The sequence below is a fragment of the Boleophthalmus pectinirostris genome, unplaced genomic scaffold, assembly GCF_026225935.1.
Source record: "Boleophthalmus pectinirostris isolate CB_2022bp ecotype Guang Dong unplaced genomic scaffold, ASM2622593v1 HiC_scaffold_48, whole genome shotgun sequence".
Lineage (NCBI taxonomy): Eukaryota > Metazoa > Chordata > Actinopteri > Gobiiformes > Gobiidae > Boleophthalmus > Boleophthalmus pectinirostris.
In genome coordinates, this window is record NW_026571388.1 from 1 (window position 1) to 25,000 (window position 25,000).

General features: G+C 37.3%; 6 protein-coding genes and 1 long non-coding RNA gene across 10 annotated transcripts; 5 read left to right on the forward strand and 2 right to left on the reverse strand.

Annotated features, from left to right (window-relative positions):
- Positions 1 to 7: 7 nt before the first annotated feature.
- LOC110161474 (probable polypeptide N-acetylgalactosaminyltransferase 8) lies at positions 8 to 2,528 on the forward strand (the record flags this gene model as incomplete). Its single annotated transcript, XM_055162299.1, has 7 exons — positions 8 to 207; positions 370 to 484; positions 565 to 750; positions 829 to 963; positions 1,178 to 1,273; positions 1,364 to 1,531; positions 1,607 to 2,528. Coding segments are annotated over 7 exons (1,044 nt in total), but the record flags the coding sequence as incomplete, so codon positions are not given.
- Positions 2,529 to 4,295: 1,767 nt separating this feature from the next.
- Positions 4,296 to 8,008, reverse strand: ada2b (adenosine deaminase 2b). 3 transcript variants are annotated; one of them, XM_055162294.1, is made up of 11 exons: positions 7,867 to 7,963; positions 7,715 to 7,778; positions 6,951 to 7,299; positions 6,612 to 6,831; positions 6,115 to 6,325; positions 5,746 to 5,873; positions 5,377 to 5,467; positions 5,186 to 5,294; positions 4,940 to 5,097; positions 4,601 to 4,803; positions 4,296 to 4,466 (listed from the first exon to the last, which is right to left on the reverse strand). In XM_055162294.1, the coding sequence occupies exons 3-11, from the start codon at positions 7,249 to 7,251 to the stop codon at positions 4,379 to 4,381; spliced, it is 1,509 nt and encodes a 502-aa protein (XP_055018269.1). In that variant the 5' UTR covers positions 7,252 to 7,299; positions 7,715 to 7,778; positions 7,867 to 7,963; the 3' UTR covers positions 4,296 to 4,378. The 3 variants fall into 3 exon arrangements, with proteins under 3 accessions (XP_055018269.1, XP_055018268.1, XP_055018270.1); XM_055162293.1 differs by lacking the exon at positions 7,715 to 7,778 and having other exon boundaries at positions 7,867 to 8,008; XM_055162295.1 differs by lacking the exon at positions 7,867 to 7,963 and having other exon boundaries at positions 7,673 to 7,778.
- Positions 8,009 to 8,088: 80 nt separating this feature from the next.
- On the reverse strand, positions 8,089 to 10,994 carry atp6v1e1b (ATPase H+ transporting V1 subunit E1b). Its single transcript, XM_020926531.2, has 10 exons — positions 10,872 to 10,994; positions 10,695 to 10,752; positions 10,029 to 10,094; positions 9,702 to 9,811; positions 9,560 to 9,626; positions 9,392 to 9,481; positions 9,230 to 9,298; positions 9,055 to 9,149; positions 8,889 to 8,976; positions 8,089 to 8,768 (listed from the first exon to the last, which is right to left on the reverse strand). The coding sequence occupies exons 2-10, from the start codon at positions 10,725 to 10,727 to the stop codon at positions 8,706 to 8,708; spliced, it is 681 nt and encodes a 226-aa protein (XP_020782190.1). The 5' UTR covers positions 10,728 to 10,752; positions 10,872 to 10,994; the 3' UTR covers positions 8,089 to 8,705.
- A 245-nt stretch (positions 10,995 to 11,239) lies between these two features.
- LOC129411454 (uncharacterized) lies at positions 11,240 to 14,827 on the forward strand. Of its 2 annotated transcripts, none has more exons than XM_055162297.1 (2): positions 11,240 to 11,394; positions 12,314 to 13,062. In XM_055162297.1, the coding sequence occupies exon 2, from the start codon at positions 12,400 to 12,402 to the stop codon at positions 13,060 to 13,062; it is 663 nt and encodes a 220-aa protein (XP_055018272.1). In that variant the 5' UTR covers positions 11,240 to 11,394; positions 12,314 to 12,399. The 2 variants fall into 2 exon arrangements, with proteins under 2 accessions (XP_055018272.1, XP_055018273.1); XM_055162298.1 differs by lacking the exon at positions 11,240 to 11,394 and adding an exon at positions 14,746 to 14,827 and having other exon boundaries at positions 11,401 to 12,906.
- Positions 14,828 to 14,901: 74 nt separating this feature from the next.
- spic (Spi-C transcription factor (Spi-1/PU.1 related)) lies at positions 14,902 to 16,901 on the forward strand. Its single transcript, XM_020926196.2, has 5 exons — positions 14,902 to 14,932; positions 15,025 to 15,112; positions 15,288 to 15,391; positions 15,469 to 15,574; positions 15,987 to 16,901. Exons 1-5 carry the CDS (start codon positions 14,930 to 14,932, stop codon positions 16,466 to 16,468), a joined length of 783 nt encoding a protein of 260 aa, XP_020781855.1. The 5' UTR covers positions 14,902 to 14,929; the 3' UTR covers positions 16,469 to 16,901.
- Positions 16,902 to 17,093: 192 nt separating this feature from the next.
- spi2 (Spi-2 proto-oncogene) lies at positions 17,094 to 18,575 on the forward strand. The gene is made up of 4 exons (XM_055162292.1): positions 17,094 to 17,103; positions 17,626 to 17,714; positions 17,813 to 17,945; positions 18,268 to 18,575. Exons 1-4 carry the CDS (start codon positions 17,094 to 17,096, stop codon positions 18,573 to 18,575), a joined length of 540 nt encoding a protein of 179 aa, XP_055018267.1.
- A 2,442-nt stretch (positions 18,576 to 21,017) lies between these two features.
- On the forward strand, positions 21,018 to 24,822 carry LOC129411455 (uncharacterized). Its single transcript, XR_008633300.1, has 3 exons — positions 21,018 to 21,233; positions 23,977 to 24,003; positions 24,730 to 24,822. It is a non-coding gene; the product is annotated as an uncharacterized LOC129411455 (long non-coding RNA).
- The last annotated feature ends 178 nt before the right edge of the window (positions 24,823 to 25,000 follow it).

Here is a 25,000-nt window from a genome sequence, read left to right on the forward strand (position 1 = left end):
TGTGTATAGGGCAGAACCACTGCTAGCCCGCATTAAAGAGGATAGGACTGTGATAGTGACACCAGTGTTTGATAAAGTCAACTTTGATGACCTCACTGTAACTCCCTACTCTCCAATGGCTCAGGCATTTAACTGGGCGCTGTGGTGCAAGTATGAACCTTTCAGACCAGAGTGGTACGCTCAGAAAGATGAATCCCAGCCAGGAAAGTACGCCCACTTTCATGTAATTTACATAATACTTTTACATTGATCAGGTAGTAGTTTACAAAAGCAAATCTGTTCATAATATTATGTATGATAGACTTTACCTATTTACACAGTAATGTTACACAGTCATGTAAAACTAAACCAGGAGTTTTTTTTTAACAGGAGCCCGTCCATCATGGGAATACTTGTAGCTGACCGCAAATTTTTTGGAGAGATTGGCTCACTAGATGGAGGTATGAAAATTTATGGAGGCGAAAATGTTGAGTTGGGCATTCGGGTGAGCATTTTCTGAGATATTTCAAATGTGTCAGCAATGGAGATAATGAATCATAGACAATAAAATGTGCTGTGTAACAGGTTTGGTTATGTGGAGGGAGCATAGAAGTTATTCCTTGCTCTAAAATTGCTCACATTGAACGAGCAATGAAACCATATCTTCCTAACTTAAGTGTAACAATGAAGCGCAACGCTCTGAGAGTGGCAGAAGTGTGGATGGATGAGTATAAGCATAATGTCAATATGGCATGGAACTTGCCTTTTGAGGTGAACTGAGCTTTTTATAAAATACAGTCGATGACCATGGGAATGATCTCACTATGTCATGTTTTCTATTGTCCAAAGAACCATGGGATAGACATTGGCGATGTCTCTGAGAGGAAGAAACTGAGAGAGAGTCTGAACTGCAAGCCTTTTAAGTGGTATCTTGATAATGTTTATCCCATGTTGGACCCTCTGGACCTTCTGGGTTATGGTTCAGTAAGTCTACGCACAGTAAATTCAGTGCAACACCCTAAATGAAATGGTACACAGTAATACCAATTTTAGCTACTGTAAAAATAGGCTGAAAATGAAAAATAAAACAAATGTTAGTATTTATTTTGTGGATACTTTCTGTAGCCTTACTACTTTATACACCACTGTGCTGATTTGATACTTATTCTTCCTGTATTTCATATTCTGCGGTTAACAGATTTCAAATGATCTAAAACCAGATCTATGCATTGATCAAGGCCCAGCTGCTGAAAATAAGCCCATCATTTACCCATGTCATAAAGGGACAAGTCAGGTCTATATTCTTTCATATACAACTATATATCAACTATATCAAGCTTTAACAATTGCTATTGCTTTAACAATACTGATTTCTTCTCTTCAGAATTGCTTTTACCACATATCTGGTGAAATATACATCGGAATAATACAGTCCCACAAGTACAGAAGCAATCGCTGCCTGGTGGACACAAACACTGGAGTCTACCCTGGGCTTTATGACTGCAACATGGCCAAGGACAAGATGTTTCATATGTTGTGGGACTTCAAACAAGTAAATATAAACTTTACAATGTATGCGCATCAAGTAATTATAGGCAATGAGTCTGTACATTAATTTTCCTTTTAGGGAGGAGAAATCCAGAACAGAGAGACAAAGAGGTGTCTGGATCTTACTCAGGGCTTAGATGGCTACAAACTAGTCATTCAGCAGTGCACTCGTCAGCACTGGAGAATACAAAATGTTATCAATAGGCGGTGGAATGTAATGTAAAAGTAGTAAAATACTCTACTTGGGTATCTGTACTCTACTCAAGTACATTTAAAGTAGATACTTTTTACTTTTACATCACTACATTTGAGAGCAGATACCTGTACTTTCTATTGCACTACACAAAAGTAAGTGGTTTGTTTTTTTGTTTTTTTAATCTATTAAGATCTTGTGAAAAGGATGAGGGCTTTTTAACATGTTTATAGTTAGAGTAAAACAAAAATCAGATACGAAAAATACAAAATGTTAGCATCACTACAGTTGAAGATCTTTAGATCTCAAAATCAGCTTAAAATACTTTTACTTTTAACACTTTAAGTACATGTTCAAACAGGTACTTTAATACTTTAACTTAAGTAAGTAGTTAATTTAAGTATGTTTTTTATTTTATTTGTTTATTTGTATTTATATTCTGGTGTCTTGTTTTTAAAAAAAAAAAAAAAAGTACAAACAAAACTGAGTACTTCTTTCACCACCGTCTTTAGGGTTAGATGGAGGTAGATCGCTAAATAATTAACTGATTCCCACAGGGGGAAATTCAGGATACAGAGACATTTAATGAGACATAGCCTTAAAAATAACATATTATGCAAGATGGTTTGATTCATGCATGTTTAAGTAATTGTCCTGTATTCAAGGCTTGAGTGGTTAGAAAATGTGTTTTTTCACCTATGCCCTATCCCTGCCAACTGCTTTGTACTTACTTGCAATTTTTTTTTTTAATGAACTCTGAGTCATGCATGTGTAACTATCAAAAACAATAAAAACATGCAAATGGAAATGTGTTTGTGAAATGCCAATATGAAGAGATGGGGTTTATCAGTGCTGTAGTTTGAAAAAGGAAGTCAACAAACCTGTTTCTGTTACTAAGCCATTTTAAATCAAATATTGCTGTTTTTATTATAAACAAAATATAAAATGTTGATCTTCATTTGGTAGTTTATTACTAAGTAATCAAGGAAAGCATTTAACTCATCTGTGTAACTTTCCTATGATGTTAAGCATGGTAGGTGGTAGGGAACATAGACTAAATCTGTTTATGTGGATGATGTGATCCTATTTTTAGCTACTCTGACTACATGTCTACTGAATTAAATTAATCACATTGACATTTTTGGAAGATTTTTGGGTTTTGCAATTAATACAATATCTTCCATTTTACTTCTACTGAATCTTCTAGTCCAAACGCCATTCTTAAAGGTAAGAGGGATTTACTTATTTAGGTGTCAAAATTGCTTGTGATTTTGGGATTGTGGTTAAACTGAATTATGATCCCTTAATGTCTTAGGTGCAAAAATCAGACAGGTGGATGACAATGCCATTTTCAGTAACTGGGCAGAAAATAAATATTACTAAAATTTTCATTTACATTACAAGTTTTTGTATTTCTTTCAGTCTGTACCTCTTCCATCTTTTTTCAGATAAATAAGCTGCTTCTAAGATTCATTTGGAGCAGGAAGGCAAGATTATGACTGAGACTGCTGTACACATGTTATGAAACAGGTGGTTTACAGTTACCCAATTTAACCCAATGGTGTTATTAGTCTTCTCAGTTATGTTTTGCAATGTTTTACTTCTCAACAGAGAAACCACAAGCTTGGGTAACAATAGGCAACAATCACATCTTTCCATAAAAGTATATTTATATTCTGCTGAACCTAAGATCTTAAAAAAGCTTGCCAACAACACTCTTTTTTGCAGAATACTATTGATATTTGGTACAAAGCATAAGCAGGTTGGGGACACCCCTTTTTCCCCCATATGGGGTAATACAGCATGATACAGCCAGGCGATATGTATGTAAATGAACTACTGATGTTTAATGAAATGTGTCAGAAATGTTGTATTCCAAGAAACTTTTAAAGTTTCTACAATTGAAACACTTTGTTATCAAAGCTTAAAAATATTTTCTGTGAACCTAATGGAAGGAAGCAGATCTCCCTGTTTTAAAGGACTTGAATGTTATATGAAGAAGAATCAAGCAAGGATGGACTGGAAGCATGGATTATAAACACCACAGAGAAGAATGAAGTTGGTGATTGGGAAATACGACAATGCAGTTGCTACAATATAAATGATTAATGAAAATCTATGTCACTCCTATCAAATTACATAAATAGACCCCTGACATTCCAGATAGTATCTGTATTAATGTACAAAGGGTACTTTGTTCCACTGTTTGAGAGACTGCTGTAAAGTTAAAAACTACTGGAAATCTGTGATTCAAACCATATCCACTATAGTTAGTGTGAAAGATCAGGCAGCTCTCTTTATTTTGGGTTTATATTCCAAAGATTTAGTTGTCAATGAAAAATAAAAAAGACACACTGAATTTGGCTCTCCTACAGGCCAGGAGAACTACTGGCTTTTTTGGAAAAATATGGATGCTCCTTCTATAGAAGTTTGGAATATGGAATGACTTACATTTATTTCAAGCTGTAATTAAATAAATTAAATCAACAAAAGGTCAGGCATGGCCACATTTGATTATATCAGGATAACATGCCAAAACTGATAAACAAATTCAATAAATAAATAAACAAATACCTTATTTAATCAGAAAATGTTTTATTGTCATACCACCATTTCAATACATCACAATCCATCAATACATCAAACAGCCACTTATAGTCAACTGTTGTTTGCAATAAACGAGTCCCATTTTTTCAGCCACATGTCATGGAGTTTGTATTTCAGATTAGTGGGCAGTGAGCTGTACCTGTGAAAAAAAAGATCAAGTGTGAAAACTACAAGTATACTTCAGTGACTCTGTCCTATAATGTGACAGTAGCAACATTATGTAATAGTTAATCTTACGCACTTATTTTAAAAAGAAATAACAGTAGTAAACACCTTATTGAGTTAGAAGCAAGTTCCTTCAAAGTGCCCAGGTTTGCCTTGAGTCCACCAATCCCAACAAAGACTTGGTAGAAGTCATATGAAAGACCTGATGTTCCAAACAGAGAGGGGTCGTCTGAGCTGATGACCAGCGGGTGCCCCTCTGACATTAGCATAACAGCAGGATGGTTTCTCAGGTCTGAAACTAGCTTCAACACCTAAGACAGGTAAGGATCCAATTGTCAAAAATAAATAAGATAATAATATAAAAAAATAATATACAGTATTTTGTCAGTGGTTCTCCTACATCAATACTGCATACTGAATATAAAGAGCCATATAAACAGTCCACACCTGGTTAGAAATGGGACATAATTCAACAGCTATGTTTCTTTTTCGGGATAGCTCTTTGGCCAGAGGATGATGAGCTATAGCATAGCCATGGCCAATGCGAGATGTGTTGAACAAAAGGGCATCCAGAATGTTTTGGTCCACATCTGATCCTTCATTATCTGTAAAAAAAAAAAAAAAAGACACACAAGCTTTACTTTGCACACAACTACTTTTAATAATAATAACAAATAATTTTTTATTCAGCACCTGTCTCTCCAGCATGGAAGAAAAAGGGAAGAGCAGCACCAAGTTGTGCAGGCAAAGAAAGTGCCTCTCTAAAAAACCAGAGAGTCCTCCCATCATCTTCTCTGCCAACCTTTACAGAAACAACATGATAAAAAAAACATCTATCTAGAAAATAAACAATGATTTGAATGTAAAAAATGTATACATCTTACTATGTCAAAGCCAGCCACCACATCTGGAAAGTTCTTCTGCAGTTGAATAGCTTCTTTCACAGCAGCTTTCACCTCGGATACTCCCAGAGCTCTGAAAACAATGGTCGGTAATCTAAATTATAACATTTAGGCCCAGTCACACAGTCTATGATTTGTCTTGAAGTTAATCATCTCTGACTTAATGTTAATTCTTGAGACATTTGCTTGACTGAGCACCTCAAAAACAGATTTGAATAGTCTGTATACATTTCCTGACTTGTGAAGAGGTAATTAAATAAAGCAAAATATTCAATTATACTAATTTGATTTTGATTACAGCAAAAAAAGAATTTTGTTACATATCAAGAAAGTAAGAATCCAAGCTTTTACCTGTGAGCAGAAATTATTATACGAGCTCCTAGAAAGTCTGTATGATCTTGCACAAACTTTTGTGTGACCTCCTGAAAAATTTTAAGAGTCCACACTTTGTCGTGGATGGTGCCATCAAGCTCGTATGTCTGTAACAATAAAAAAAAAATGAAAATACATCAGTTACTACTAAAGCTTCATGTGTGCTAATTTGTTCTACTTCTAGCACTGTTCATTTTGATAAAATATTGTTACTATTACAACTGCTGCCACTACCACACCTCTCATGACAGCAACTACTGGTACTACATGTTTAATAGTATAATGCCCAGGCCTTATTAAAAGAAATAAAAGCATAGTGCTTATGATACAATTGCTGGTAACACATACCCTTGATAGTCCACTGCGCAGCTCCAGGTACATAATGTTGTCATAGTAAAGCTCCTCTAAACCTTTGTAGATGTAGTCCCTTAGCACAGGAGCATGAGTAATTAATCCTGCAGCTGCAATGAAGGCTTTCTCAAATTTCTCCCAAACTATATCCTGATTTGGGTACTCCCTTTCAGGATCCTCTGTGAACAGTGTGAGGTGCTGCATTAAGCTGAAAACAAAACACATTTTATATGATAAGGCAGGTAACAAATAATAATAAATTGCAATGCACAGTGCCTGGTTACATTTATTTCAGGACACACCCATGCAGGGATTTGCTACTGAAGGTCTAAGGTCTTATGTCTTTGACCTTCTCTTTTTATATGACCTTGTGATAAGCACAAACAATATGCTTTTGGATTATGAAGCACTGAATGCTATTTGATGGTTTCAGCAATTTCCATTGCAATTAAACCAAAAATAAGATTTTAAAAAATTTAACTATGGATTGTCACCTATCATCAAATCTTGTTGGCTCTCCTATCTTGGCTCTGAGTGCCTCCAGCAGTTGCCAGTACAAACAGTCCCATCTGGGGAAAGGCTGTTTGTCAGAGAAAAGGAAGCGGACAGAGTTGTCCCAAGTGAAGCAGATGTAGCAGTGAGGCCTATAGGTCACGTTCTTTACCAGCCACTCCACGCTCACCATTGAAGTGCTGTGAATGTGGAGGGCAGCCCCTGTATAAACACACAGCCCAAAACAGACTTTTAGTTACAATATTTTTTATTAATATAAATGCTTCTATGTCATTTTAAAAATATACTTTGGATACAAGATATAACAGAACCCAGCTCACCTTTGGGCATCTTTTGTATTAGTTTGTAAACAGGGCTGTTTTGAATGAGAGGTTTTGCATTGAAGAAGTGCATGGCAGGAGGAAACTTTGTTGCTGACATCTCCTTTAGCTTCAACTTATGCAAATGTGAGTTCAGTTTTTGCTCAGCAATGGACAGAGACATCCTGCCCCCTGTCTGTCGAGATTCCTCATCACGCAACAGCTGGTCCCTCTGAGCAGGGTCTGGCACCGCAAAGCTGACCCTCACAAACCACAGGAGGGTCACATAAGCAGCAACAGCCCACCTCTGCCAAGCAAACATGTCCTGCAGTAGATCAGGAAGGTGTGGCACTGATCATGGTCTTAGACTCTAAGAAAGACAAAGAAAAACACTTAATTAGACTCTCTTCAACAAAGCTAACCAAATTGCAAAGATTACACATTTTAAAGAGTACATCTGGTATAAATATAATTTCCTATTAATATTTACCCTTTTAAAAATGGGAAAGAATACAAAAAATACTTATAAGAAAAGCCTATTAATGTAATGAAAATAGAGTACTCCTCACTGTTTTAAAAATACCCGTGTACAAGTAAAATAACCTACATTGCCAATTGGATGAATAAGTCCTGGGACTAAGGGTTAAATACGAAAATAGTTAAGGAAACCACAGTACTTAAAATGATACACATTACAAATCACCCAAACTAATCAACAGTACATTAAGCATTTCAAATCCCACCACTAATTTGTTAAAATAAATTTTCACAAAGTCGGAACAGACTGTAGCTTGAGCGGAATGGAATCTCAGAATGAACAGAAGATGTTTGCAGTTACAACCATGACAGCTAAGGAGAACAGAATGTTGGATTATCAAACCCATTCATACAGACAGAAGTCAAAAAGCTTTCCAACATTTAAAGACAAAATACTCACCAATAAATAATATTTAGCGTTCTGTATCGCCTTGCTAGTATCTCCACTTGTTTTCCACGGTGCTTTCACTTGAGCATGTCAGCGAAGTACTGCGAGTAACTGCATAATTGGGGAATTTTTGTCTGACAAATACCATGTGATAAACTAATGAATAGGGCATGAATGGCCAGTGTAAGGGGAAAAGTGAGCCAAAATGCTCAACAAAAACAGCAAGAGAAGTAATAATGATTTACCGTTTTATTATGGTGTACATTTCCATACAACATTTAACTTGAGACAGCGTCAAAAAGATAAAATAAAACACAACCACACATACATATAATTTACTCTGGAAAGTTCATATCTTCATATACATATAGTGCCCTCTGGAATGACCATGCATTTAACATGGAGGAAAATAAAGCAGTCACTGCAACATCTCCTAACCATTATTTGGATGTGAATAGTTTTTAGTTACTATGGAGAGACTTTTTCGCCATGTGACTGGTAGGAGTGGATATCCATCAACAAAACTGACTTCGGAAAAACAGTGTGCTGTTAAGACAGATCCAATTAGAGAGCAACTGTTAAACCAATTGTTAACAACTTGTCCCTGACTGAATAGTGTAAACGGTCTCTGTTTACACAAGGAGCAGCAAAGTAAACCAGTCATTACAACTGTGCACCAACCATGATTACATCTGTAACATGAAAATCATGTCCCTTAATGCACAGAAAAAAATACAGAAATACATCACACAACACAATGCACCTTTGAGCTTAAAATCATTCCACAAATGAGAAATGGATATGACAAAATAAAAAATAAACATGGATCTTGTACAATAAAGCAGATGATCTCAATCCATGAATTTGCGATTTGGATTGGCACCAAAAAGAGCCACTCGGATTTCAGGCATCATCTGAAAATATATATTTTTTTTAAATATGCAAATATGATGAGTTGTCATTAAGATCAAAAAGGAAAAGAAACTAAAAGCAAACTTCATTAAAATATTACATGTTCTCATTTGAGATTATACCTGCTGAGCCATGAGATCCAGTCTGCTCTCCAAAGTGTTGGAAACTTTGATCTTTCCATCACCATTATAGAGCTCAATGCCCCCAGAACTAAAAGAAATGCCAAAAGTCAATCAAATGTAAAATGATATAAAACCCAATTGTGCAAATTGTAGCAGTTTCTCTTACACATCTGGAGAGAGGTAATTGTCCTGATCAATGCGCACTTCCAGATTTGTTTTTACAGCAGCTTTATAAATAGGAATATTCTTCTGGATTGATGCCTATAAAATGAGTTAAAGTTATACATTTATTCAGTGAACCATTTTCAAATTGGTGTTTATAAAAACACACACACACTTACTTGAACCATCTGTACATCTTGCTTACGGCAGCGGATTGTTACTTTTGGCTCCAGAAGTTGATACAACCCCTTTTGATAGAAAAAATGTGTGGTGTCGGTAATGATACGAGAACATTATTAATAATATATAACAATAGCTCTTTACTAAATGGTTGAACCAACCTGTAAAAGCAAGCCATCCATCAGAGCTGGATACCTGGCTGGATCCTTTGCAACATTTGCAAGCCTCTGACGAGCTTCATTCAACATTTCCTAATTTTTTTTTTAAAAAAGCATTGTTGTTTTATAGAATAATGTAATTGCTAATTTTATTGTACAAATTCAGCTTACTGAGATCATGTCATCACGAGCCTTCAGGACCTTCAGTCGAGCCTGATTCATGAGGTTAGACATTTGGCTGGGAAAAAAGATGCATTTGTCACCTTCTAGGGTTTTTCTTTGGTTTTTCTTATATTTTAAAACTGTGACTCACATTTTCTTTTGCTGCTCAATCTGCTTCTCTTTCTTTTCATAGTACTCCATTATCTTCAACCGCTGAGTTTGAACCAGTCGGCCTTTCTCAATGTTGAACTCTTCTTCAGCCTAAAAATAAATAAGTAATTCAAAAGGTAAATATTCTTTCCCTAAAATACAAGTCTTGTCCAGATTATATTGCAAGTACATATTAAGAACACAAAATTTTAAATAAAGTTCAGTTCAGTACTAAACTAAAATGAGGCCAAATGTCATTAGTAATTAGAATATAAAAAAAACAAAAACAATAATAATAACATGCATTTAATTAAGTTGTTTTTTATACCTTGGCATCAATCTCCTCTGCTTTCTCATTGGCCTCCTGTTCAATGAAGGCCATCATGTGCTTGATCTGTAGAAATGAATAATAACATAAATGAATCTAAATGAACAGAAGAGTAGAAGACGTGGGGACAATTTTGAATTGGGATGTTGTGCAGTTACAATGTTCTCACAATGCTTTGAATGCAAATAAGTTGCTTTTCCCACTAGGTCATTTATGTTAAGGAGCACAGGTGATATAACTGATACGATAATTTTATGCTACATTCATTGAATTTAAGGTTATATTTCCCGTTCTCCTCCCCAGTTCCTCTTTGAGCTAATTCATGTGCTCGTCATGTGATGTGATCCATCCAACTGAAACAGTTTGACTATTTTCATATTTTCGATTAAGAATATTTACAATCGCGGTTTTGCCACATGGAAAAATGGGAAATTGTCAAAGTAGGGTTTTCTGATGCCCTATGTCTAATATTCAGGGTTTTTTTTTTTTTAGGTTTTTTTTTACTGTTAGCATGTTGCTATGTCAATGTCATTTTTGTCTACCTCCAGTTTAAACGTAAAACGGAGAATCAAGCGTGTATTTTCGTCCCCATCAACAAAAATACTCGCTTTGCACATAGAGTAGGAAGCAGTCCCATTAAAGTTGGAGGTTAAAGCGAGCATTTACCTGCTTCTGTACGTCGGCATCGCTAAGAGCCATGGTGCTGTCAAATATCCTGTTGGGCCTGTGAGGGCAAGATGAAGAAAAATCACCGAGATACACGTCAGTGAGAGTCACAACGCGAGGGGACAAAAGGCTGCTGCAAATATATGTCTATTTTAGCAAAAGCAATTGTCTGGGTACCTTAAAATACAAAGGGACGTCTATGAATTAATCGCAGCAGTCGGGTCGTGACTCGTAAAGATGTCTACGGAGGATCAGCTGATTCGTGAGATCACGTGATGTTTACTTCCGGTCACACTGTGCCACCACTGATGTGCCACACCGCTCTTTCATAAAGCCGTGAAAGAATCTAAACTAGTACAAGATTAAGACAACACTATAATACGTTAGGGCATAGTGTATAAATATTACATGATAACATGTTGTTTTTTCTTTATGTAAGGAAGATACTGGGCGCAGACACTAGATGGAACCAGATCTTTTGAAAAGCGGGGGAAGGAGCCAGGGATCGAGAAAGGGAAGAGGAGGGAGGGAGAGAAGGAGGGAGAGAGAGGGAGCGGGCACGACTTGTTCATTTTGGAATATAATGATCACAACCAGTTTGCATGTGTTCATATTCTTTGTTTCTCTCTTCTTCTTGACATTGCTTTTTTTCTCTGCATTTGATCAAACAAAAAATCTTCTCTCCACTTTGAAGACTCAGGTATGAATGATGATTGTCATTATACCATATTCCCTTTCCTGAGAATGGTACAGTACAGCACAGTACAGTAGTATATGTTTAATAGCCTAGACCTAGAGCTAAAAAAGTCTGCTACAAAGTATGCTGTCTTTACAAATTCAGGTTGACCTTTAAATAATTCTGTTTAAAACAACACACTTTCTCCTCACATTAACATATTAGGCATATCATGGGCTTGTTATGAATCACTATGGTCAAATAAAGCCTAGAAATCTCAAATTAAAAATAATAAACAAATCAAATGAATGGAACAATATTTAAATATAAGAAACATTTAAAAGGACCATAATAAATATTACAATAAAGAAGATTAAAGATTAACATTAACATATTTATATGTATGTTAATATGTAAACTAAATTCATATGAATAAAAAGTTAAGATGTTTCATGTTTAGTAATGTGATTCTTTTTTTCTGATGTGATGAAATCAAGTTTTCCGTATATCACTCCTTCCCTTCCCCAAGTCACATGTAATATAACTTGAATAGCTTCCACTGCTCTAAACAGATGGGAATGTGCAGTTACTAAAGATAGTAAAATATGCAGGCCAGCACTATTATTAGGCATGAAAAACTTTTTCCAATCTCACTCTTAGTGCTGTCATAGGATCACAGTCACATAACAATAGAAAGCTATGTTTTACAATTTGATTTGCCTGTTTGTTGAAATCTTTCCCCAATTCATGGATACAGTGCAGTATCATGAAGCTGCAAGTACATTGTCCTTTTTGAGAACAGTTTCCTTTTATTTTAAAAAATATATAAATTCATTGTGAAATGTAGTAGACACTCTTTGTTATTATGGGTGAAATAAACATGTACATGGAAAATATATAACTGATCATATGATATCTCTAACTGTAACTTTATGTACTGCAGAGTTCATTCTGGAGGGGAAGCACCCAAATGAGACCAGGGGGGGCAGTGGAGATGGTGAAGAGATCAGCTCATTTACTCCTCTGCCTATGAAACACATGGATAGGCCTGGTCCATGGCAAAGTGAGAGCTTGCTGGCCTCCTCCTGGTCGACAATAGAGGATGCAGACACTCAGAGTCTGGGCAGCAGTGACAGTGGCACAGCTGCAGATGAGGAGGAAGAGGGGCCAGAGATAGAGCACAGGGGAGAAGAGCCAGTGATCAGTGGACTGAGCCAGTTCAGTGTGGAGATGGAGGAAGACATCCAGGCTCCACAAACTCAGGAGCTTTTAGTTTCAGCAGAGGAGCCACACATTGAAACAGAGTCTGCAGAGTTCATGCATGTTGTTCCCCCAATGGCATTGCCTCCTTTGCCTATTCTGCAGTTGGACCCTCCATCCAACAGCTCAACCCCTGTCCACTGCACCTCAGCTGGGGACCCTGAGGAGCTCCTCTCCACACCATTGGGTCTTCATCCTCCCTCCATCCTCACACCAATGAGTCATCCCACAGTGAAAACTGCAGTTGACGATCCAGAGTTGTCACAGAAACATTCAGTACGAGCACCATCACCACAGAGAGAACACTTAAAGTCTAAACCTGCCAAAACACAGACTTTCACAGAAGTACCTGTACTGCTGTGTGGAGGTGCTGCCCTGGTTGCAGTTGTAGGAGTAATGGCCTATGGAGCTGTGGCCTTCCTAAGAAAATAAAACCCCTCTGAAAGTTCAATAAAATCTGTTTCAAATTAAATATTTATAAATATATTATAAAATATGAATCCTTTGTTTTTGCCCCTTTCTTTCTGATATTTTATAGTTACATAAATCTGAACTACTTCCACTCAACTAATAATAAAATGAAATAATTGGACTCCATAATAAAAATAAAAATCAAGTTTTTGGAGTAATTTTCCTGGACATATAAGTAATCTGGCATGATAATGGTTTTGTTATCTGGATTTGCGGTTAATGCTGCATTCTCTGTAATAGTCATTATCCATCCATGACTTAACACTTCTTGATTTTCAGTGCCAGTAAACAGAGAACAATAGAAGCATTCTGTGCTGTGGTTAGCTGGCCTGTCCCACATGCATGCAGCTATTGAATTAAGAAGAGGAACAAAAGTGCTGGTTTGTTTGGACAACCAGAGCAGCACGTAAAAACATTTAACTTGTTATTTGCAGCACTACAATCATACATACAAATATACTGAAATCCAAACAAGCAATTGAATAAGTTTAATTAAAGGAGACACACTGTTTTGTCACCTCAGACACTTTTGATAAATTCTTGTATCCAACAGGATTGTACATTCCTTATTTATTAGAATATAATTTACTAGTTAAGTTTACCCAGTAACCATGTAAAAGTTCAGCTGTGGGTCTAAGCTTAAATTTATGGATTAGATGTCAGTCAGCAGTAGTGAGAAAGGAGCAGGATTGTGGTTCTTTGTTTTTATCAGTGTTACACAAGCAGGAAACACACCACCACACTTTCACTCCACTGCCACTGCCCCATAATGGCAGATGTTTTAACCATCTTACTTAGAGTTATAGTTAAATAAAGAGAGATGCACACTTCGAGCCTCAGCCATGATCTGTTCTGTTTGTGCCTTTGTTTTTAACTCAGTCTTAAGCCCTGACAGTCATTGCCTTTACCGGGACAAAAGGGGAACTTCAGGACTAAGAGTCGGTTGATATTTAAAACGGAACGTCCGAGATAAAAATTACTTCTCAAAAAGCTTGTGTTTATTTGTACAGGGGACGCTTTCTGAAAAAAGACAGGGCATGAGGTTAACAGTAATGACCACACCATTAACCATTAACCTTTATTGAGCTGATGATTGGAGCTCAATAAGTTTTTATGAGATCAACTTCAGCACCAGGACAGCAACACCAGTCTGTATATATAAATATAAAAATATATTATAAAAAAAAAAAAAAATATATATTATATATATATATATATATATATATATAATATATATATATATATATATATATATATATATATATATATATATATATATATATATATATATATAATATAAAGAACTAATGGTATGTAACATAAAAAAACAAACAACAGATATTATTATAAGTATTGCATAACTGTAAAATGGTTATTGCCAATATTAGAAATTAATTACTAGCAATTGAATTTTGGTTATTTATTTTGGTTTAGAAAATGATAAATCCTTTCCCTCCTTAAAGCCTTCAATAATTGATATGTAAAATAATCTATGCAAAATTTTCAGAAAACTGTTTTACCAAAGACCACTAATGACTAGTATTAGATGATAACCTGAAACATGCAAAACCTGGGGTCACTTGGAATCAATGGTGGTATTATTACGCGGTTAAGTGCACAATAAAAGAGCTTTGTTTTTTGCAGATCGTGATCTCCAGCGAGTGGCAAGATACCTAGATGTGTATCTGATCTATGTTTTCAAAAAAGAGAAGTGTATATGTAAAAGGTGACGTTACCAACAGTAAACAGGTACTGTATATAAATGACCCTGACAAATTCCCAGCCCAATTTGGGCACAAGTGGTCCTTTGAGGGCACAACTACATAACATGGTGAGTCCAACAAGAACCTTATCTATGTTTATTCTTTATCTTTATATAACTGTTGAATATTGTTAAATATTGGCCATTTGTGTATGTTTTAGAGTTCCATAGATGGCGACTTCAACCAAAACTTCCAGGATGCAATTGATGTTATTCAACAGCATTCAAATAATTCTTACTATGATTCAGGTATGTACAGAGCTATCATTCACTATATTATATGACGGATAGATAAATAAATAAATAGATACACAGACAAACTCTAGATAGTTAGATAAATAGATAGATAGATAGATTTGATGGAGGTTCATCGCATAACAAAAAGAAAAATGTTGGAATAAATCTGAAAATCTGGTCATTTCAGAGTATTCCTACCATGAGAGACTGACCACAGTCCAACAGCCCTGGTACCTGGTCCCTCATCCCTCTGATGGCGTGGTCTCTGCTAATGACTGGAGTGACACAACTGTAAGGAAACTAAAGCCACAAACAGAACACAGGCAATCCAATGTCATTGTCAAAAACTTTGTCTTTTTGTCTTACAGCAGCAGTCGTGGACCCCAGCTCTTCCAGATGTACCACTGAGCCAGTCTCTACCCCCAGAACCCCCCCATTTCTACACAATCCCACCACCACCACAGAACAGCAAAGGTAACCCGATGATCTACTAACCATTACAAAATTTAAATGTGCACTATGTAATTATGTCTTTGCTGAAAACTCCACTGGAGACTGTAATGTTAACTGTATGACAGTAAACGCATCTATATCCATGGACACCAGCAGGTGATGTCATCAGTTACAGGTCAGATTTCTGGACCATAGTAAGAATTTGTAGGTTATTTTTATTAGCAATGCAAATATCTGCAACTGAAAAAAAATATAAACAAGATAGATACGTATGGGCCATACTATGGAACCTTCCAGGCAAAGTAATTGCATCTCCATGGACATAATCAAGTCACCAGAAAAGCTACAGAATGCACCAGCATTCTTATTATGGGGGTCATATGCTCAATATGTAACTAAAATAACTAAGCTAAATTAAATGTTTCTTTCTTAGGGCGGAAGAAGCTCAGATTGTATGAATACCTCCACCAAGCTCTAAATGACCCAAATATGTGCGACTCCATCCAGTGGACAGACAGCGGCAGTGGCACTTTTCACTTTATCTCAAAGAACAAGGAGAAATTGGCAGAGTGCTGGGGACAGCGCAAAGGCAACCGTAAAACCATGACATATCAAAAGATGGCTCGAGCTCTCAGAAACTATAGCCGGACCGGTGAGATCATCAAAGTGCGCCGCAAACTCACATACCAGTTTAATCCGGACATCCTGCACCGCCTGGGCTCCTCACAGGTGAACATGGCCCTGCCCCGTCAGCCTGCACAGGAGGAACACTGCCCACAGCAGCAGACCCACGGTGACCAGGGCTACACCAACTTCCCACCAAGCGAATGCCACAGCTGGTATGGACACTATCTGCTGTCTGAAGACTACGACCTGTGCCCAAGCTACACCACGCACTCCTGCATCAAGTCTTGAGCAATGCTTGAGTTAGACCAGTGATCTATAAAGCCTATCAAGTAAAGTTGAGAGACATGTTTTCAGTAATGATATCATTGTCCAGAATGTAACATTTTCCAGTGAAAACACATTGTAACACATTGCCTACTTACAAAGGGATGTTGTGATATTTCAATATTGCATGTTCCTTTGAACATGCATTGTTCTGCGGCACAATAACAAAAAAACAACTTGAAGATCACCATTACTAAACAATTTTAAACAGTTTGTTATGTAAAGAAAAGCAAACAGTTAGCCTCCACACTATATTGATAATGATAATCATACTTAGATGTATATAATAAAATCCTATTATTGGACAAGGAAATTTTCACCTTCTGGCTGCTTCAATGTATATTTTGTATAATATTATGCTATTTTCTAAAAGCAAATAATGCCTAATTTATCCATAGAGCCATATAATATTTATCAATTTGCTGTATATTTGCATGGAAACCATGTATTTGTATCAATAAATCTGATTTGAATAAACTTCTGCATTTTGAAATAATTTAGAATATTTTCTAGTGTCAGTGTTGAATGAAATACAACAAGAGGTAGACCCAAATGGCCTCAAGTTAGAACATATCCTGTGAGGAAAAATATGGCGGCAAGTGAGTTCTTCCTGAGAGAGTGACAGGTCGCTCCAGACTTGCCTTATCTGCAGCAGCGGGGAGGATGTGGTCAGGACAGGGGTGCAAAGTCGGGCCCCTGTTGGCTTTGTGGGTTGGTGGTCATTGTTTAGTCAAAGTGGGGTGTTATGGAGTCAGACCTTATGGGGTATATTAAATGTCTGCTTTCAACAGTCACTCAGACTCAGTTAACCTCCTAGACTGCACCACTGAGGAAGAACTATATGATAATGGTTTGTGACTATGTCCAATGGATTTATTTTGTGATAATAATAACTAATTGGCTGTGTACCTTTTCAGGACTCTCAGTCTGATTTGGAAGTGATTGTGGATTTTCTAGAAGAGTGCTACCAAAACTATAGTCCAGAATATTGTAAGTATAGCCTTCAAGAGTACAGTACATTCATTTGTTTGCATGCATAACAAAGGAACAAATGTGAAAAAACAACTTTTATTAGTTATTATCTATAGAGATGCCTTAGTATTTTTTGTTGTTTATTTTAGTACAGTGGTCTGTACCACCTGTTTCTTTAAATGAGCAGTGTATGGGTTCACTTTCTCATCAACTGCAACAGATCAACTATGAGTCACCAGTAAGTCTTTAAAATTATTATCATTTAAATATAATCCAACTCCTTCAACACTATGGCAATTTATACTTAATTTAACCGTCTTTGTCATCTCATCACAGGATCTTCAGCCTCTGCCACCTCATGACATATGTCCAGCAGAACTAATGGGCAAATTACCAGGGTCAATGCCAAACTTTGGATCAACAACACAATCATCTCAACACAAATGCCAGGCCAGAGCAACAGGGAGTGGTGAGTTCTGCTTTTTCTGGTCACTAGATATTGTTGTTGCCTGTAGCTTGAGGGAAACAAAACCACAAAGCAAATAAGAGACCTTCCCTTTACAGTAAAAGACTAGAGTCGTGCAGTGCATCAGTCAGTGGTCTCTTTTTACATATCTCGCTGATAAGTGTTGTTTACCCAGTAATTCTTACCATTAAACTGACCCTGATCTGAAAAGATATTTTCTGGGAAAGGTAGGAAACAATTAGCATGAACTGTTATAGTTTGATGTGACTCTCCAATAAATCCTCTTTGTTCATTGTGAGTAAAGACAGGCTACCTCTGTTCACAGGTAAGAGGGTGCGGCTGTTTCACTTTCTATTTGAGCTTTTGGAAGATCCTACTATGGCCCACTGTGTTTCATGGGTCCCATCATGCATTGGGGTTTTCCGCTTTTCATCCACCAACAAGGACCAGGTGGCTGCACTGTGGGGTCAAAGAAAGGGTAACAAGAGACCCATGACTTACCAGAAGATGTCCCGTGCACTCAGAAACTATGCCAGATCTGGAGAGATATTGAAGGTGAAGAAGAAGCTCACATATCGATTTAGCCAAGACACACTGCTGTTGTTGCAGAAGAGCAGACTCAGGCCGTTCTGACCCTGCTCCATGTTTTTTTTTATTGTCTTATCTTGGTGTCTGTTAAAGAAATAAATAACACATTTTTTCTGTGTGCATTTACTATGCAGTTATTTGAACCATGTGAAAATGAGGCCATTAACAACTTCATAGTGTTATTAAATATGTGCTGTTACTTTTCTGGTAGAGTCCACTACATTTTTGCCTTCATGAACATGTTTGGATTCACTGATGGATTGCTTAGGCAGGGATGATTCACAGTACAGTATTAAACTAATATAAATTGAATTTATTAGATGTAGTGTTTTGCATTCCTAAAAAAATTAAAACTCTTATTGTGAGTGGGGTTCGCCTTTCAACAGAGCTGACCTGTAACTTGGTTAGGGCTCATCACCTGCATGTCTCCATGAAAATAGTTAAGTATAATGTTGGACTGTGTAAGATTTTGGACAAAGCGATGGAGACAAACAGGTGTAGGGCATGCCAGATCCTCCGCCAGAAAGGTTACGTAGAGCACCTTTAAGCCCCAGTGAAATGTGTATTATAGGCTACCTTAAATTTGTTTTAAAACTGGGGTCAGATAGTTTTAATTACCTTTTTAGTTCCACGGACATAGAGATAGGACTAGCGATGTCGCTAGTAATAGCAAGACGGTGACGGTAGGCGTCTTCTAGGTGCTCTTCTTGGAAAATACAATGCAAACTATGGGGGTGGGGAGTTAGTTTGCAGGCACAGATCCATGACACTGAATACATGGAAGTCTATGGTAGTTAGTTAAATGGCGCCTCGCGCATCTCGCTTGGTCAAAGTGTGGGCCATGGATCTATTAAAATAATGTGTGGGCTCACAGTTGAAGCATACAAAAAAATTAGTAACTTTGTAGATCTATTGGTAAAAACAAAACAAAACTGTATAATGTAGGTTAGCTATTTTAAGGCGAGATCATGACAAAAGTACATTAGCATCTATCTCTAGTTTAGCAAAAAAATCTCTTCTCTATATTACAATTAATACTTGCTCATCTACAAATTCCCTTACAAAAACATAAACGTATACATTACATTTTAAACTGTTAACCTTGATTGTAAGAAGCAAATGTATGTGAGTATCTTTGTTGTGTCCATCTCCAGCCATAGGAGGTCAGTACCGCCTGCTCCAGTGGACCCCGGCTCTTATCCAACATGAGCTCATGGCTGAGGCTCCTGTGTGATGTGATCTCCTCGGGACCGGTCAATTCCAAAATGGTTTTGTATTCTTTGTAGCTGACCCACGCGATACTTCCCTAATCCCCGTATTTACAGCTGGAGCCCTGTCCAGGTTATAAATGGGCCATTGTAGCTATGATGGTCGTAGCCTGTTACCAAGAAAGACCATGGACCTCACTTCACAAGTAAAAATACTGAAATGGAAGAAAACTGGTGATATTTTGTGTTTAGTAGAGAATGTTATTTAATAGCCGTTTTGCAACACATAATGACACGTGGGCTTACCTGTTGTGTTTGGCCCAAAATTTGGTTAATGTGAAGTTTCTTGGTAGATGCACCCACATTTGGTAAATGATTGCATACTAGAATTCTGGAGTTTTGGTGTGATGACTTTGCTTGTATTATGTTAAAAAAAAAATTGCATCTTTTCACAACTTAAACTCTTATTTACCTCTGCAAATAAGATACATTATGTCGTAGCAATAAAACAAAAACTAAAATATTTAGTAATTAGTTCATGTTTAAAAACTAAAATTTGCAAGTGAAATGTCAAAGTTTATGATAGCTTTCTAACTATAGGCAGTACAGTTACTGCATCGGCATGTCTCCACAATTTATTTGCCAGCACTGAAAGCCTGCTGTTGTTGGACAGCATTCCCCTTGGATTAAATAGGCATCTGACACTTGTCATTGATTTGCTATATGACATAAAACTTGTATTTCTTTTTTACTTTTTCAGGTGGAAAAAGGAGGAGATTGTGTTGTATGAATAACAAAAGGTGTTACTATTGGCAGTGGCACCTTCGTCCCAAATTCTGCTTAATTATTTGCTATTGAAGTTTCAAATGTCCCAACATTTTATACATTTTAATTTCAAGCATTATTTTTGTGTGGTTTTATTGCATGCAAATCTTGTATACTAACACTACAACACAATAAGGAACAATACAAAGCGTGCAGATCTTTATAACTCCCCTGTTAAGCAAAACAGCATACCTGAGAACATCTCAGTTATCAAGGTCATAATTTTACCATAAATTACACCAAGATAAACTTGTATATTTATCTGTTTTGTTATTCAAAATAATGTCTTAAATTTTTCTACGTTAAATGATTCTATTAAAGCCTCTAAATCCAGCACTGATGCTGCAATATGTTCAGGGTCCCCTGATTTCCAGTATAGAGAGGAGGAGCGTGCACCTCGGTATATAAGGCCTTTAAGCCTGTCCTTTTTGATCTGTCTCTGTTCCTCCTCCTCCAGAGATTTACAGACTCCATCCCACATCTCTGAGATCCACTGGATCCAAGAAGAGCTGCTGCAACAGTCCCACCATCATCATCTGCCACCAGGACGGAAAGATACTGAGCTTTGTCTAATTGTCTCAAGAGAGAAGCTGCTCTGACAACATCTGATTCTTCTCTGTGCCTTTTCGGGGACAAGAGGGACTCAAGATGCCAGAACCTACAAAGAAAGGTAAGTGTGCTGTCAACATGGGTAGGCACATAACCTCAGTCCCTTTTAGTTCAGATCATACATTGCAACCTACTATGGGTACACTTACTACTTATGGCTAAATAAGTTAAACTATTTATCTTACACTGCTCTAGGCTTTGACCTTGCAGTAACAGCATCATGTCAGTGCAGTGTTGCCTATATTTTAGAACTGTATGGGAACTTTTAATAGTAAAGAGCAAGTATTAGGAGATTAGTACTGACTGAAAATCAAACAAATGCACTCTTTTAGATTCAACTAACTCAGTCCCTATTTTATTATGTATGTAGAATATTTATCATAATTTTGAAGTGGCTGTAGTAGGCGTGTCCTCTGATTTTCCAAAAGTGACTTTGACTTTGGTGTTGTATTACTGATGCCTGCAATAGACAATAGACAATTTAAATTTATGAACTGATACTATAGTTACATTGAGCTTGATACCGGATTTGTATGCTAGTCATGCCAAGGATAGACAATAGTAGAGCCAAGGGGAAGAATGTTGACAGCAGTGGCTTGGCCGTGTGCAGAAGGATCAGATCAGGCACTCTGGATGAGCTGGCCTGAGGTTAAACTATATAAGGGTCGATAATAAAGGTCATGTGACTGGCCTTTCATTCTCTAATCACAAGCCAAAAACACAGAGTGGATTTGTTAGAGAGCCAGCCCAAGACCACCATTACCAGCTTCTTCAAACACCTCCTAACATGCATCTCACCACCTCTACTCACCTCGTCAGTCAGTGAATTGTCTTACAGTGTTCATCAACTGTCATGTTTAATCTGCCCCTGTCTGTCCATGTCTGTCAAGGGGTCGTGTTAGCTTAACTCTTTTGGCATTGGCAGTTGTTAATATAAAGTGGTGACATTTGTTGATCTTTTCTGATAGAAGCAGTTTGACTAGATCTAGAGATAAGGGAAACATCATTATCAACCAGTTATTGGCACTAAAGATTACTTGTATAACTCAGACATGACTAATACCATTTGAGGTTTAGATTGCATATATTTGACCCTTAGACATCCTGGCAAATTTTGTTTTAACATTTGACACTGACAGAATGGGTACTAAAATAGTGTGGACATCAGTACCAGTTGGCATCATTCACTATGTGCACAGCATAGCCTCCCGTTCTCATCCATCGCCATAAACATCTGATCCCTGGAGACAATGCAGTGGGATAAAGATGCAGCAGATGCCAGTCTGGTAAAACACAGTCCATAAATAACTGATAGTGCAGAGTTGCCAATAAATGTAGGAAGAAAGATATTGTTCTTTAAATGAGTCTGAACAGCTGAGGAGAAAGAGGCCTCTGTTGTTTTAGTCACCCCACTCTCAAGCCTTTAAAAAGGCCCATCTAGAGATGACAGAGAGGCTGAGTCGTTCAGGGCTCTCTTGGGGATGGGATTCTTGTCCCGGGAATAGTTCAGAATGAGTGCACTTCTAATCCTCTTCCCTTGTTCCTGCCATCTCCATCCTCAACCTCCCCACCCCTCACACCCAGCGCAACGCGCACTGGATCACTGAGAGGTCACCCATCCGCCTGTCAGAAATCTGACCTTCTGGCCTCTGTATCTTTTTTATCTGTGCACTATATTTAGTGATTCAGCCAGAAGGGGCTTTTGTTTTCACCCAAAATTTACTGTTATACCTAGAGAGGTGTAACATAGCAGGAATGCCCATAAATCAGAAGAATACAGTAAACAACAGTTGAAAGCTAACTTTCAACATGATCTCCTGGATTCTCAGCCATCCACAGTATTAAAGTCCCAAATAAAGACTAGCATGAGAAAATAAAAATTAGGAAAACAGATCTATTAATATAAAATCATCTGTTAAAAACAATAGAAAGCTATAAAAGGGAAAGGGAGTTTGCCAGCAGTTTGCCTCATATCATAGCCTGTATGAGCCCCTCTGTCTGCACGCCAGTGGAGCCAACAGCTGAAAATACCTGCACCCTGTCAGCTGCACTGGGAGAGCACAGCGGTAAAACAAAACCTTTCCCCACTCTCATTATCTAAATGATGATGAGACAGTGAAGAGGCAAGCCTCATTCTCAGCTGCATGATGTGATCGAGCAGGACTGCGCTCCACCAGCCAGTTACATGGTTTTTAAGTGATGCGGAGGTGTCTAAATTGGACTTGGAATGTTCAACTGCAATCATTACACATGGCTACATATTTAGAGCAAGTGAGTGACAGAAAAAAAAAATGCGGGTGGCTTCCATTTCTTGGCAAATATTTGAGAAAACAGTATTAATAGGTCTAATTAAAATAAATGGTTAAGACTGTAATGTCTTAACTAGGGAGATTTGAAAACATGATTGCGCAACTGACCTTTTTGACCACATGTTTCAAGCCATCAGGGACAATATTTAGCAATATTCAGAAGTTGTAAACTACTACACTGAGGTGCACTTTGAACTTTTGAGCAGAAAAAAACCCAAAGTACACAATATATGTTATAGCCTGTTTGGCTTTTTGATAGGACTGTGTGTAGCTGGAAAGCACAGAGAGAGTAAGAAAATTGTCAAACTGAGACAGACTGTATCTGCCCAGTATATTTTTAATGATTATTAGACTTTTGTTAAGTTATTTGTTTTTAAATAGTGGTGATTTACATAATGTTTGATACTCTGGATTTTCTGTTGTACATATACATTGTATTATTTTGGTACAATTGTTGTCATCTACTTAAGTTATAATAACTGTTTTCTTTTTCAGATGAGGTGCCAAATGGGCAACCTGAAGGTGAGTGGAATTATCTACACACACTACACCATATTGTCTATTTAAATAATCAATGAAAGAGGGTTGCATTGAAGCAGCAGCACTTTTAGACATTCTACAGGGCACCTTGTTAAACTGGTGCAAATGTGTAAACTCAGCTTTGTAAGAGTGTAAATGTGAAGGCTGCTGAGCTCAGAGAGATGGGCCATAACAACCAAGCGCCAGCATCTATGACATTCCCGTGTCCAGTCGACTGATCCCAGAGTGTTGATTCAGCTGGCTCTCTCTTGTCCCCTGTGAGCAAGGTGTTGGCATGCCTTTGGGCTTCTGCTGCTCTAGGCTTTGACCTTGGAGCAGCAGCATCTTTAGAGTGTAGAATTATAATGTTGAATTTTTTTTGTGAAGATGTTTATGGTAACAAGTATCATATGGTTAGTACTGAGTGGAAATCATGAAATATTCAAACTACTTCTACTTCAAAAGATACAACTAAATCAATCCTTATATTTACAAATATGTTGTGTTGTGGTTGTGATTGGATATTCAAACCAACCTTAAAGTAGTGTAACTGACAACAAAACATCTACGTGTGTGCAACAGTTTATAGAATTGTATGGAAGTTGGATTATAGGAAATAAAAAATGAACGTGAGTGTATGCCACTGAGGTACTGTGATTATTATGAGGTACAATGATTATTACAAGCAGCTGCATCCAGAGTTATATTGTATATCTGTCACACACCCAGAAACGGTTGTCCCTGAAACTGTTTCCCCTGAAAGTGTTCCCTCCGAAAGTAAGGATGCCCTGCCTTTACCTGAGATTTCCTTGAAGGTTTCACCTCCCCCAGGTGGGTAACACTGGTACTGCCCGCTGTATGAAGGTGCATCCAATGCACACACTCACATCACGAGTGGATTTTGTGGTTGTGGTCACAAATGTTTTTTAATCCACACTGAATCTTGAAGTTGCACTTTCCAGTGGATTATACAGAATGAAACACAGTACTGAATAAATAA

Excerpts from the sequence above, each read along its gene's own strand:
- ada2b (XM_055162293.1), bottom strand. The coding sequence starts at position 7,251 with ATGTTTGCTTGGCAGAGGTGGGCTGTTGCTGCTTATGTGACCCTCCTG. Across the intron at positions 6,832-6,950 it reads AATACAAAAGATGCCCAAAG|GGGCTGCCCTCCACATTCAC; the intron begins GTGAGCTGGGTT and ends GTGTTTATACAG. Across the intron at positions 5,468-5,745 it reads ATAATAATTTCTGCTCACAG|AGCTCTGGGAGTATCCGAGG; the intron begins GTAAAAGCTTGG and ends CATTGTTTTCAG.
- spi2 (XM_055162292.1), top strand. Across the intron at positions 17,715-17,812 it reads AGATCAACTATGAGTCACCA|GATCTTCAGCCTCTGCCACC; the intron begins GTAAGTCTTTAA and ends ATCTCATCACAG. Across the intron at positions 17,946-18,267 it reads GGCCAGAGCAACAGGGAGTG|GTAAGAGGGTGCGGCTGTTT; the intron begins GTGAGTTCTGCT and ends CTCTGTTCACAG.
- LOC129411454 (XM_055162297.1), top strand. The coding sequence starts at position 12,400 with ATGAAACACATGGATAGGCCTGGTCCATGGCAAAGTGAGAGCTTGCTG.
- spic (XM_020926196.2), top strand. Across the intron at positions 15,392-15,468 it reads ATGACTGGAGTGACACAACT|CAGCAGTCGTGGACCCCAGC; the intron begins GTAAGGAAACTA and ends TTTGTCTTACAG. Across the intron at positions 15,575-15,986 it reads ACCACCACAGAACAGCAAAG|GGCGGAAGAAGCTCAGATTG; the intron begins GTAACCCGATGA and ends TTTCTTTCTTAG.
- atp6v1e1b (XM_020926531.2), bottom strand. The coding sequence starts at position 10,727 with ATGGCTCTTAGCGATGCCGACGTACAGAAGCAG. Across the intron at positions 9,627-9,701 it reads ATTGAGCAGCAAAAGAAAAT|CCAAATGTCTAACCTCATGA; the intron begins GTGAGTCACAGT and ends CTTTTTTCCCAG. Across the intron at positions 8,769-8,888 it reads TGGATCTCATGGCTCAGCAG|ATGATGCCTGAAATCCGAGT; the intron begins GTATAATCTCAA and ends ATATATTTTCAG.